A 12,600-nucleotide genomic window follows, 5' to 3' on the forward strand; every position below is an offset into this window, starting at 1 on the left:
GAAGTACATCTGATACATTTCAAAGATATTGGAAACATCCAGTATCAGTAATCAGGTGTGTGAAGCTAACTGAGATAGCCATCCTTCATGTGCAGTTAATCTGTGCATGACTGGAGGTTGCCGGAAAAAAGTTAAGGACTTTTAACCTGTGAAAAATGTAAACAAATTTAAGACTCCAAACCTACAAAACTCCACACTCCACAGTGCTGTGAAAGTTTTCACACCTCTTGAACCTTTTCAGTTTTTCCGATCATAAAATCCAAACTTCAAAGTATTTTATTTGGATTGCATGAGGCAGACAGACCGACATTTTCTTTTAAATTTTTTTTTTTTTTTACAAAAATTAGAAACGTGTGTTATGCATTTGTATTTAGCTGCCTTTACTAAATGCAATCAGTAGAGAGAGTACAGCTTGACCTTAAGATAAAACCCAGTCTTCTGAGATTTGGGGAAAGCATTAGACACCAAACAGCGTCATGTACACAGAGCTGCTCACCCGAATGAGAGATTCACAGCTGACATGGGACAACTTCCATCACATCAGTGCTGAAAGAAAACAATAAAAAAATGTGTTTACTTATTCCATACATGGTGTTAGTATCACCATGTATGGAATAAGATGTTTTGTTCAGTTGAGACCAAAATGTAACTTTCTGACACATATGCCAAATGGCTTATTTTTGGGGAGACCCTGAACACATCACCCAACTGCTTCAAGGCTGCATAGCATTAGTAAAATATGAGACATGAGCTAACATTGGAACAGCATGCCCAGATTGCATGGACTAAATGAAATCAATACTTTCAAAAAGTGTTGAAAGTATTGATGCCTTTTCTGCTTTAGGTTCATAGCAAATATAGATTCTAGATAATGAGAACTTTATTTAGTTGGCATGGAGAGGAGAGAATACATTTATTTTAATGTCAGTTATTTAAAAAGTTGCTTTTCTATTTTTGCTTTCTAAAACTTTTTATGATGCATTAAAAACAAGTTCACCAAAATTTATCACAGGAGTCTGAGTGGATTAATAATTAGCTAAAACTTACAGCGGTGCAGGTAGTTCTAGTGCATCATACTTTGTTAAAACAATAATTGTGACGAAAACTATACCACCGTGGGGTGTCAGCATCATGCCGAGGGGAAGCTCTTCTTCAGTGGACACAGAAAAGTTGGTTTGCATTGATGGGAAGATGGACGGAAGCTAATTACAGGACAATCCCTGAAGAAAACCTGCTGGAGGCTGCTTAAGATGCATTGATGTTCAAAGATGCTCTCCATCCAATCTGACTGAGCTTGAGCTGTTTATGAAGAAGAAAAACAGGCAACTGTTTCAGCATCTACAAAAGGTAAAGCTGATAGAGTCTTACCTGCAGCTGTAAATGCAGTCAGTGTCTGTTTTATAAAGTATTTACATGGGGGGGTTGGCAGAATACAAACAAATGTCACACTTTTCAAATTACATTTTGCAAAAACCCTTTGAAAAACCCAAGTCATCTTTGCCCTTCACAATTATCTACCTCTTTCTGTTGGTCTAGCATAAAATCCCCATAAGGTTTAAGGTTTTAACATAGCAATTTAGGAAGTAGTTCAAGATTTGTAGAAACCTTTGTATAACACTAGGTGTTGGGGTTAAAAACTCATTTAACAGCCTTTATCTTTGGAGCAGGGTTAAAACATTTTATTTGGTTGCAGTTATTTATCACCTACATCCTCCTGGGGCTGCGTGAGTAAAAGTTGATCCGAGGGACATCATTTAATATTCTTGGTGTACATAGTTTTCCATTCGTAAACCTCTTTTCTTTTTTCTAAAATTTCTACATGAACCAAGTGAGTAAGCTGAAAAGTAATGAAGTCCATGTGCCGCCTCACTTTTCCTCCCAAAGACAGCAGAGTGCATGTGATAAAATGTCCACATTGGAAAATAAGTTCTCTCCTTATCAGAAATCACTGTCTTCATCTTGAATTTCTTCCAGAGACTTCAGATAATCTTGAGCAAGGATTTTTTTTGGCAAAATATCTGTCAAGTAAAAAAACAAGAGAGAGAGGGAGAAAAAGGTTACACGACATAAATTCACTACTTGTCCAGCTTCAACGTTACTTCATATATTTCAGTAATAAGACCAGATAAAGTACTAATGTACAAACACAGCTATTTAACCCTTTAAATATAGATTATGTAAATAATCCATATTCTTATTAATATAATCTTAAATGTCTTGTGATGAACCAACGGTAGAATATTTCACAAAGCCGTAAACGCATTTTATGTCTGCAGTTTTCCTTGAAGTATCAGTAACATCATTTACACACTAATTATGAGCAGCTGAAGGTTGATAGTTTCAGGTGAGTCGGGTTTCTCACCTGTGAGGAAGTGGAAAGTGTCGCTCTCCTCTGCGGTTTTAGCCAGGTCGCTGTAGTCCAGGGAGTTAGCTTCCGTCTGGGAGCGGTTGTTAAAGGAGGTCAGAGCCAGATGCTGCACAAACAGCTCCTGTATCATCAGCAGCAGGAGCAGCAGCAACAACAACAACAACGCCCGGGTTGGTCAATTAGAAATCTCCAGTTAAAACTCTAAAACAAACATCTTCAAAACAATAAACCTCTGATTTTCCAGTTCTGCTAATAAGAAATTCAGTTTAGCTTGTAACAACAGCTTACGGTAGCCTTGGTGGTGAGAAAGAGAGCGTCCTGATTGATGCTGGAGACATCCGGGGAGCTCTTCATGATCAGTCGCACTCTGGAGATCGGTAGTGAGATTGCCTTTTTAGTTTCTGATGCTTGGCTGTCTTTTCCTGAATTAGTTTGAGACATTCTTTAAAATGGAATAAACACACTCTACTGTTAACTTCCAGTACTGTTTTGAATTGTGACGCATTTCGTTTCTTCTTCGTCGTCTTCCTTTTCTTTGGCGGTCTTTACCAAGGATTAGCGCCACCTACTGGAAGGTTCAAATTATAATTGAATGTGACGTGTAACTTTGCCAAACATATCCAAACATATCTTTGTGACTGTAAAATCAAAAGTCCTGTTGTTCTTGGCAGAAAAATATTTTACTACTACATACTAGTTAAATATGTTTTTCTCAGACTGAAAAAGTATTATAGACAGCTTGGTAATCTGTTTCTAGCTTTGGATATATATATATATATATATATATATATATATAGAGAGAGAGAGATTTCAAATGTAATGAGGACCTAATATATAAAGAAATGTGTTTAGTTATTATTATTATTTTATTATTATTATAAAATGTTGTCAGTAAAAGGGATGTTCTTATCAGGAAGAGGGGCCCAAATCAATTTTTTGATTAAGCCCTCAAACAATATTGGACCAGCCCTGCTTTATTGTGAAAGAACTACAATAACTATTTTACCCACAGAAAGTTGTTTTGACTCAGATTTGCTGGATAATAATTTTCTTTATTTATTGTGTCTAATAAATATTTTTTAGAGAAAGAAATAGTTGGGTTTTTCATACTTAATAAAAATTACTAAAACTTTTACTTTTATTTTTGTAATTTTTGTGTATTAAATTAAGACTGATGTATGGTCTCAGTCCTGTTGGTGGCGCTGTACCCAACCTCTTGTTTAACATCAGAGGAAGAAGCGCAGAACAAGAGCAGGACCGCTGCTAAGGATAATAGCGACACACATAAACAGACCTAATTGGTTTGTGCGTTGGTTATTTTAAGATGTTATACGTCTTTTATTTGAATTAATAAATGTCGCTGTAATTTGCGGCAGCTTCACAGGTGAGGGTTTTGATAGTAAACTGTTGTCGGGCACCAGATCGAGGAGCTCCATCTAATTTTTTTGTTGAACACTGTTGTGTGAGCGGTAAAAATGCCTCTGGGTTTGAAACCGTGCTGCTCCGTCTGTAAGACGAACTCTTCCTCAATGTGGAAGAAGGGAAACCAGGGTGAAATACTGTGCAATAACTGCACAGGAAAGACCAGCAGCGGCGGTGGAGCTTCTGGACCCTCCGTTTCCACCAGCACTCAGCCCAGCAACGGAGGCGGAAAACAGGTCAGTCACACCGAAGAGATGCTTTGAGCGTGGCCTAAATAATTACAGTACATTGATATATTTATAGCTTATTTTCTCATGTATTTTTGAAACCAGAGAGATGACGGTAGATGGATATTATTAGACTTGTGTGGTGCATCAACAAAACCGCTCAATACCACCCCCTGGCGGCAGTTAAGCATATGAAGAGCAGAGGTCGCTTTGGCTTCCGTTTTATTTTCACTGTAATAAGATTATTGATAGAAATAAACAATATATGCTTTGTTACTCAGCAAAAGTAAATGTGAAACATATTATTTAGGATTATGGGCTAGAACTTGTAGTCTCATATTTTACGTCATTTATTCATTCTAATATTAAGAGTGTGGGGAAGTTTTATGGGAATAATAGCTTGCAAATAAATATGTATGGCTACAGAATGTCACTCCCAACGTGACGGTAGTGTTGTATCAGCTTGTACTACTCATATGAATCAAAAAATAAAATACATTTAGCCAAAATAAACACTACAACAGTTTCCATTATAACACACTGTCATAGTCATTTCAGAGTTTGTTTTTTTATCCATTGGAAGAAAGAATGATTCCCTAATGTTTTACAAATTAAACAATATCAGGCTGGTCCAACTGTTTTGAGAGTAAGATTCCATATTTAAAATTTGTTGGGGAGGGGGGATTTCTAGTCCAAGCAGGAAATCCACAGGAGGTCTGCACGGTTGAGAAGCACCAAGTACAAAGCTCCTGCCTCTGAGAAAAAGGTTTCAACAAAAGGCAAAGGAAGGAGACACATTTTCAAACTCAAAAATGTAGGCTGCTCATTTTATTTATTTATTTTTTTCCATATTTGTACTGCTTTATAAAGCATTTGACACTTGACTATTCTCCTGTACAGCCAATCAAAGCGCCAGAATCAGTGTCAACAATCATCACATCAGAATCTTTATTCTACAAGGTATGGGGTGATCACTGTGGTTTTTTTTCAGTGTTTTTATTTAAAAGTGATCATATAAAAACCCAGAACCTCCTTTTGTGTTCACAGGGTGTGTATTACCAGATAGGTGATGTGATCAGGGTTATAGATGAAGACGACGGGAAGCCGTACTATGCTCAGATCAGAGGATTTGTGCAGGACCAGTACTGTGAAAAGAGTGCAGCTCTGACATGGCTAATCCCCACTCAGGCCAGTCCAAGCGACCACTTTGATCCAGGGACGTACATTATTGGTAAGCGATCTGTTAACACATTTTGCTCTGATTTGTTTGGCATGGTTTTAAGCTCTGTGCTTTTTATTAGGACCAGAGGAGGATCTGCCCAGGAAGATGGACTATTTGGAGTTTGTGTGCCACGCCCCCTCTGAATATTTCAAGTCACGCAGCTCTCCGTTCCCCACCATCCCTCTATGTCCCGAAAAAGGCTTCATCTGGACACACATAGGACCTACATCTACGCTGGCTGCTAAAGAGTCTGCCAGCATCGCCAGTTAATAGGACTTTCTCATATATGGACTTATGCTGTTTCTTTGAAGCAGTTGAATGTATATATGTGTATTATAGAGAAAACAAACTTATTTCAGTTTAAAGGCAAGTTGCAATCTGATTTTGAGACAAACCATTTGTAACTACATTTTAAGGAACCTGTTTACACAGCTGAAACATTGGATTAATACTTTTGTATTTGACAATTAAAAAAAGTTCTTGAAAGTGTCAGTGTTTCTTTTTATTTTTAGAGAACAAAACAAAATGGTTAGATCTTTTTTTTTTTATCTCTGTACAGATGTGATGAGGCCTGCTGTCTGAAGAGTAGAGCTGTTGCTTCTCTATATTAAAGGGAACAAGTGGATGCTCTACATTTAATCAAAAGTGCCTCCTGGATTATCATATTTTAATTCCAGAAACATTAGCTTCTATTAGTAATACAGTGACCTTGAATCCCCTACTACGATCGGGAGAATTTATTTCATAAAAAAAAAAGTTTTTCTAGTAAGACCACAAAAAAGTGATGTAGGTAGTGCTGTATAAATTTAAAAATGCAAATATCTTTTGATATCATTGCATTAAATTATTTCTTCCAACATCGTGACATTTCTTTTCAAGATAATCTTTTGCATCATGTCATGGATATGTAATTATTAAAATAGTTTATGGTTTTAATTTAGGTCAGAGATGTTTTCTTGCTTCATCATATATATTTCTTCTTTGGTGACATTATTTTATATTGTGCACTTATTTTTCACAGTAAAAACACAGAAGAATTAAAAAGTAAAAGGAAAGAATATAACATAATGGTGAGATAAATTTAACAGATGAAGTTAGAAATAAAGATGTCATAATTTTTCACTCCACTTTGTACAAAAGGAGTGTGAACGTGTAACAAGCTAAAAGATTATATAATGAAGAGTTAATGCACTGAATTATGAACATAATATTTACTATTCCAATATTGTCAACAAAGTTGACAATAAAAACTCAAGCTTTGAATCCTATAGGTTTCACTCAAGTTTCTGAGTGGGGCCAAAGTGAAATTGTACCAATTATGTTAAATATTATTTATTCACTAAACAATGAAGGTTAATTAACAATTTAGTTATTAGTGGAAATTTTCCCAGCAGCATTCGAATGTTGTTTCCACTTATCTCTGTTGAAAGTCAGACAGTGTACCCTGACGAAGGACATGAGACAGCTGTTTCTATTAATAGCCCCAACGCTCTTACCTATCACAAGACCCCCATAAACCACATATTGCTGCTGCTGAACCACAGCAAGCCCATTCTGGATGAATACCACAGTAAAAACCCAGTAAAATCAGGAAAATCTTTCTTCTTCTACTTTCCGCCTCCCACACCTGGAGAACATGAAGTCCCTGCGCTTCCTTGCAGCTGAGGGCTTCATCCAGACAGGTTCAGCGGCTTTAGGGAACCTAAGCTGCGTGTCTTTCAACCTCTATCCGCTCCTCTTCAAGGCCTGCTACCTCCATGAGCAGGCCGAGCTGCTGCATGATTTGGTCCAGACGTGGCCTCTGCCAGAGCTCAACATGCAGAGACTCCTGGGGAGATCCTCTGACTGTGAGCTGGACCTCACCTCCTGCACCTGCCGGACCTGCCTACAAGCAGTTCTCACTGGCCTAAAGGTAAACCCTACATTGGTTTGGATGTTCAGGCTGAGTTATGTTTTTGCCTCTATGACTTGGTGATGATATTCTCTTACAGGACTATGTGCTGTCTCCCCCAAGAACATATGCAAAAAGTTTGCATGTAGTGGACCTGACTGCCCTCAAAGACATTGAGCACCAAGCCTGTCCATGCAAGTTCACCATGGGTCGGTGGGCTCGAACCCAGCTCCTGACCCAAATGTGCTATGAGACCATGGTGGCCATGCAGGCGAGTGACGTGAGCCCATCTGCTTTTGAAACATCAATCGATGTCCTTCTGAATGGATTTGTGACAGGCCGAAGCTATGAGCTGGTGGCTCAGGCCTTCCTGCTTCTCCGCTACTGTCCTCTGAAGGTTCGCTTTGTTAGCTTTAGAGCCGACTCCCTCGCTCTCAAGCAGCTCTTCTACGTCCTTCGTCTGGCAGAGCCTGAATCCATAACGAAGCTGGAGGTGGTCCACAATGTTCCCCTGGAGGCCACACACCTGGAAGTGTTGCTGTCCAGGGTGGAGTTTCCCAAGCTGCAGTCTCTGGCGCTACCAGCGGGGGCGCTGGATGTTAGGAGGCTGGGTGCTGATGATGATGATCTCCTAGCAACCATTGGGCATCTGCTGGCACAACTTGGCAACCTTACTGAGCTTTATGTTGGGTTCTCGACTCTAACTGGACATCTTCGCCGATTGCTGTGGTGAGTACATCAACTATCTATACTGGTGGGCATTTATTGTATCGTTTGTTATTTATTGAGACATTTCTTGTCGTAAGAATTTTGATTTATTGTTGTCACAATAAATTCCAATTGATGTTTAAAAACACCCCAAAATGTTTGTAGTCTCAGAATTGTTATATTTACTATTTTCTCAACTCTTTGTTCAATGAGAGTATCAATAAATATCAATTTGAAAATATGACTAAATGCAGTTATGTGCAGTTTAGTGATACAAATCACGCTGTTTTATGCTGCTGATCTCTTAAAGATCAGCAGCATCTTAAAGATCACACAAGGGAATAACTTGCAAGAGCAGTATTTGTGTTTGTGGGGCTATGATTGCTATTTCATGCAGCCACAGCCACACAGTTACCTAAAACAGTAGAAATAAATAGTTCTTATTGTCTTATTCTTAGGTTATCAAAATAGTACCACAAAATACTGTGATAAAACTTTAAATCGATATCTCCCACTGCTGCAACCTTCGAACAAGGTCACCTGAGGTTTGTTTTTTCTATAAATATAAATAAGGTATGCACTTCTTGTAATAGCTCTCCTATTCTTTGGCAGCTAAATGTTCTAGTTTAACAATGGATGGTATTTTGTTGTTAAAGTTGCTGATACGATGCCAGTGAGGACAGACAGCACCAAGTCAGTCAGGGACAGACCCATTCAAAAGTATTAAGGTAAGAAAATGTCAAAACATTGAAGTGGTCTTCAATGTTTTGACATTTTCTTACCTTACTGGATTATCTATTTTATTTTAAAATTAGGATTTTACATAATAGCCCAAGTCAAAGTAGTCAATATTTGCCTCTAGAAGTCTCCTCAACAGTAAATACACTGGAATTAAGTAATAAAACTTTGCCCTTAATGGTATTTTACTCTCTTCCCTCTCCACTAACTGCTACAGTCTGTTAGCAGTGGTGGGGACAAACCGTGAAGAACCTTGTATACAAAATAAATGAACATGTTTTCCAAACTAAAAAGTCATTCTTATATATTTTACAGTGATGATATGAATTAGATTTGTTTATCCAAACAAAGCTACTTAGTGTTCTCTAATAATTATATAAAACTATGTCAGATAGGCTAGGACTCTATTTTCCCAACTCTGAATTATGTCTTTACCTTCCCCAGCCCTCTTAATACACCACTGAAGTGTCTGGAGCTGGCTAACTGCTGCCTGAACCGCGTGGACATGACCTACCTGGCCAACAGTCTGCACAGTGAATCCCTAGTCCACCTCGACCTCAGTGGACATGACATCTTCGGCTCTTTTTCCACCGCATTCCACAAACTCCTGAGTCGCTACTCTGCAACGTTGAAGACACTCGTCCTCGAGGAGTGCGACATTAAGGACGACCACCTAACCACCTTCACCAATGCTCTGTCTCCCTGCCAGGCGCTACAAGAGCTAAAGCTTCTGGGAAATCCTCTCAGCTCTGTCACTTTGAGAAGGTTGTTCTCCACGCTGACAACAGGGTTTCCTAAACTGAGGTACATAGAGGTACCTGCACCCCGAGATTGCTACTCTGAGGGTGTCGCTTATCCTCTTGAAGATGCGGTCTTGTTGGACTACAACAGAGATTTGTTTCAGCAGACCAGGGGTCAGCTTTTGGGCATCTTGGAGCGAGCTGGCAGAGGAGAAGTGGAGGTGTGCACCCCCCTCATGGGGGCCTACGACCCAGACATTAATGAAACCAACAATGAACTCGGGTTGTCAATGCTAAAATCTTTCAACAGTGTGATTGGAAATTTTATAGGTACAATAACAGATGTGGACACCAGGAGATCACAGGCCCAGAGAGGAAATGAGAATGCCTGGTGAGCAACAGATGGACATGAAGGATTTTATCAGAGGCTTTGAACACATCTAAATGAAGCACATCTTTAAAATTAAGTGATTTTTAAGGAATGTACATGAATCCTTGTTTTTAAATTCAGGCATATTCATTTTAAAATTATTAAACTTGTCTCTATTTTGTCTAAGTACCTCCACAAAAGTGGAATGGAGATCAATTTAGTGATGGGAGCATCTGATGACTACAGTACCTTAAAAAGTATTCATACTCTCTTTAAATTATTGCATATCATGTTAAAACTGCAGGTTTCAAGAAGTTGTACTGGGATTTTATGATCGACCAACACACTGCAAAATTAAGAAAATTGGTTTTCTCCTATAGTCCAAATAAATGTAACCAATTTCTTTCAGAAGTCTCCCAATTAATAAACAGAACCACTTGTATAAACAGAACCACTGTAAAACAGATGTAATGCCACATGAGATGTTTCAAAAGATTTATCTAAAGGATTCAGATATCTTGTAAAATATTTTAAATCGCGTTTCATCCATTGTGTTGGTCTATCACTAAAATACATAGAAATTATTGTATTTGAGATGGAAGAACTGCAATGTATTACTGAGTGCAGAGATGTGTTTTATAGTGTCATGTCAATAAACTATAAAAAGAAAAAAAACAAATCAGATACTTCAGTCCTTTATAAATGTACATTTACTTACTGGTCTTTTTTCCTCCATACAGGCTACATTTCATTTTAAAACTTTACATAGTACACCAGGGAACAATTATACACCAACCATATAAGATTTAACAACCATGATAGGAAAGTGTTATTTCTTCATCCATTCCTCCCTTTCTTTCCTCTCACGGATCACCTCCTCCAGGTATGGTGTCAGATAGTTGACATCCTGACAAAAACATAATAGGCTATGAGAATAAATGACTGGTAGCAGTTGACAAAATGATGTCAACGTGAAAAGTTTATTTTGTGATTCAGTACTTTAGTAGCTCCTTCATAAATGCAAGACATAAAGAGTATTATTCCCTTGTGAACTTACCTCCTCGTATTTTGTCCACTGGTCTTTTGGGAGAATCTGCTGCTTCATGGAGAGATCCAGGGCTCTCTTGATCCTGAACATCCTGTCGTTACCAACGTTTTCTGGAAGCCTCCTCAGGGCCTCCTTCACATCTGAGTCCTCATATATTGTGTCATCCCGCATTAAACCTGCAAAAAAAAAAACACATTCATTTACTGAAAATTCAAAAAAACCATTGTCATTAGTGTAGATGATTTCTCACGACTAATATGTAATATTAGTAAAATTTCAGCCACAACTGCAATATTACCATACTTTTTCCCTTTAGTTATCATCACAATTGACAAAGTAATGACTTCATTATAGCTTCTTTTCATTGGTAAACTGTTAAATCTCCCTGCCACTTATCTTGTAGCAAAAATAAGATACAGAGTCCCAGTTTATTCTTGCTTAAGCTTTACAAGAGTCTCATTTTCTGGGTGTCATCATAAACCTTTTCTTGGTGTTTTGAAACTCTACTTTATAACAAACTTTAATTGACTTACCAAGCTTGTTGAAGCCACACATATTGTAATACCACTTGCGGACACCAAGCATGAACCTGCCCGTCACCACTGTAACATGAAGAAAGAACACAAAAATCATTTAATGGCACTTAGAAAATGAAAGAAAAAAGCCTACAAACTCCTCAATACATCAAAAATAACAGTAAAGAAAAAAGCAAATCAGCTGCAACACACTGATATAGCTAAAAAGCTATATCTCATAGCTTTTTGAGATATCAAAAGCTATGATATCTCATAGCTTTTGAGATATCTCCATCTCAAAAGCTATGTAAAATAATGTTAAATAGCTAAAACTATTGTTAACGTCCCTAAAGGTGAGTAAAATGTTTTGAATACACTACATAGCATGTTAGATAATGAATGTCTTAATTTACATTTTTATTTTGTTAAAAATAACTTGCTTTGTCAAGTCTTTACTGAAAGTCCCTTGATAATGCAATGTAGAGAAGCTAGAGAATCGAACAATTAAAACATACAACAAAGCTATGTCAAGAGTTTTCTCTTGAAGCCGAGTTTTATCTGACATTAGCTGTGTAATGAAATAGGACACAGCACAATTTAGATTAGCCGGCTATAAGTATTTACATAATAAAAGGTTGTGCGCAGAAAATAATGTTCACCAAGCTCCCACTGCACTAATTTCTTGAGCAACATGTACAAAAAAAGTCTAAAAATGTATTACATATACACGTTTTTCAAATAGTTTTCCATAACGGTGAATGCTAAGGTAGCGCTAGCCGACTTGTTAGCATCAGTTAGCAAGGGGACATTAAGGACACACGTATATTAGAGGGGCAATAAAGTCATTTTGAGGCAGAGGATATACAGTTTCACAACACCGTGTTTGACAATGTAATACGGTTCATTCAATATGAACATGACGATATATTTAAAGGTATGGAAACGTCTTACAAATCAGAAGCGATGTTCGATTACCTGGTGCCCTGGACGCCATGTTTACCACTAAGAGGGAGCGACCGCAGTGTATTGTGGGTAAAAGGCGGCTCAGCGGAGAATTTAATAAAACCTGTCCGGAAAAACCTGGGAGTATTGACCTCTTCTAATGTTTTTTTTTTATTAAAGAAAAATAGCATATCTTCAAAGACTTAAAGGAAAAGTTTTTTGGCTGGTAATTTTAAGAATCCATTCTATAAAACAAAAAAAAGATATACAGCAAAGTTCTTTCTTTATTCATTTTTTAAATTTCCCTCTGAAGGACAGAAAAGGTTATTTCAGTTATATTTTTAAACAAAGTAGATTTTTCAATATTAGTTCCTTCTTGCTGATCTGATCAGCCAGTGATGTTAACAAA

At 37.6% G+C, this 12,600-nt stretch overlaps 4 protein-coding genes across 4 annotated transcripts; 2 read left to right on the plus strand and 2 right to left on the minus strand.

The window, feature by feature from the left end:
• Positions 1-1,657: 1,657 nt before the first annotated feature.
• chrac1 (chromatin accessibility complex subunit 1) lies at positions 1,658-2,907 on the minus strand. The gene is made up of 3 exons (XM_044137932.1): positions 2,657-2,907; positions 2,363-2,489; positions 1,658-2,018 (listed from the first exon to the last, which is right to left on the minus strand). Exons 1-3 carry the CDS (start codon positions 2,807-2,809, stop codon positions 1,939-1,941), a joined length of 360 nt encoding a protein of 119 aa, XP_043993867.1. The 5' UTR covers positions 2,810-2,907; the 3' UTR covers positions 1,658-1,938.
• Positions 2,908-3,575: 668 nt separating this feature from the next.
• gatad1 (GATA zinc finger domain containing 1) lies at positions 3,576-5,725 on the plus strand. The gene is made up of 5 exons (XM_044137933.1): positions 3,576-4,026; positions 4,709-4,831; positions 4,918-4,977; positions 5,065-5,248; positions 5,319-5,725. Exons 1-5 carry the CDS (start codon positions 3,844-3,846, stop codon positions 5,507-5,509), a joined length of 741 nt encoding a protein of 246 aa, XP_043993868.1. The 5' UTR covers positions 3,576-3,843; the 3' UTR covers positions 5,510-5,725.
• Positions 5,726-6,748: 1,023 nt separating this feature from the next.
• On the plus strand, positions 6,749-10,365 carry lrrc14b (leucine rich repeat containing 14B). Its single transcript, XM_044137934.1, has 3 exons — positions 6,749-7,151; positions 7,231-7,859; positions 9,021-10,365. The coding sequence occupies exons 1-3, from the start codon at positions 6,876-6,878 to the stop codon at positions 9,709-9,711; spliced, it is 1,596 nt and encodes a 531-aa protein (XP_043993869.1). The 5' UTR covers positions 6,749-6,875; the 3' UTR covers positions 9,712-10,365.
• Positions 10,366-10,378: 13 nt separating this feature from the next.
• LOC122843288 (cytochrome b-c1 complex subunit 7) lies at positions 10,379-12,303 on the minus strand. The gene is made up of 4 exons (XM_044137935.1): positions 12,225-12,303; positions 11,268-11,336; positions 10,744-10,910; positions 10,379-10,593 (listed from the first exon to the last, which is right to left on the minus strand). The coding sequence occupies exons 1-4, from the start codon at positions 12,241-12,243 to the stop codon at positions 10,516-10,518; spliced, it is 333 nt and encodes a 110-aa protein (XP_043993870.1). The 5' UTR covers positions 12,244-12,303; the 3' UTR covers positions 10,379-10,515.
• Between the last annotated feature and the right edge of the window lie 297 nt (positions 12,304-12,600).

Source organism: Gambusia affinis, linkage group LG14 (assembly GCF_019740435.1).
Source record: "Gambusia affinis linkage group LG14, SWU_Gaff_1.0, whole genome shotgun sequence".
NCBI lineage: Eukaryota > Metazoa > Chordata > Actinopteri > Cyprinodontiformes > Poeciliidae > Gambusia > Gambusia affinis.

Bases quoted from the DNA above. Each gene is read 5' to 3' on its own strand.
- chrac1 (XM_044137932.1), bottom strand. From the start codon at position 2,809: ATGTCTCAAACTAATTCAGGAAAAGACAGCCAAGCATCAGAAACTAAA. The intron at 2,490-2,656 runs GTAAGCTGTTGT...CTGATGATACAG, and splicing joins TTCTCACCACCAAGGCTACC to GAGCTGTTTGTGCAGCATCT. The intron at 2,019-2,362 runs GTGAGAAACCCG...TTTACTTGACAG, and splicing joins CACTTTCCACTTCCTCACAG to ATATTTTGCCAAAAAAAATC.
- gatad1 (XM_044137933.1), top strand. From the start codon at position 3,844: ATGCCTCTGGGTTTGAAACCGTGCTGCTCCGTCTGTAAGACGAACTCT. The intron at 4,832-4,917 runs GTAGGCTGCTCA...TCTCCTGTACAG, and splicing joins ACATTTTCAAACTCAAAAAT to CCAATCAAAGCGCCAGAATC. The intron at 4,978-5,064 runs GTATGGGGTGAT...TTGTGTTCACAG, and splicing joins CAGAATCTTTATTCTACAAG to GGTGTGTATTACCAGATAGG.
- lrrc14b (XM_044137934.1), top strand. From the start codon at position 6,876: ATGAAGTCCCTGCGCTTCCTTGCAGCTGAGGGCTTCATCCAGACAGGT. The intron at 7,152-7,230 runs GTAAACCCTACA...ATTCTCTTACAG, and splicing joins CAGTTCTCACTGGCCTAAAG to GACTATGTGCTGTCTCCCCC. The intron at 7,860-9,020 runs GTGAGTACATCA...TACCTTCCCCAG, and splicing joins CATCTTCGCCGATTGCTGTG to CCCTCTTAATACACCACTGA.
- LOC122843288 (XM_044137935.1), bottom strand. The intron at 10,911-11,267 runs GTAAGTCAATTA...TTTTTTTTGCAG, and splicing joins GTGTGGCTTCAACAAGCTTG to GTTTAATGCGGGATGACACA. The intron at 10,594-10,743 runs GTAAGTTCACAA...TGTTTTTGTCAG, and splicing joins AGTGGACAAAATACGAGGAG to GATGTCAACTATCTGACACC.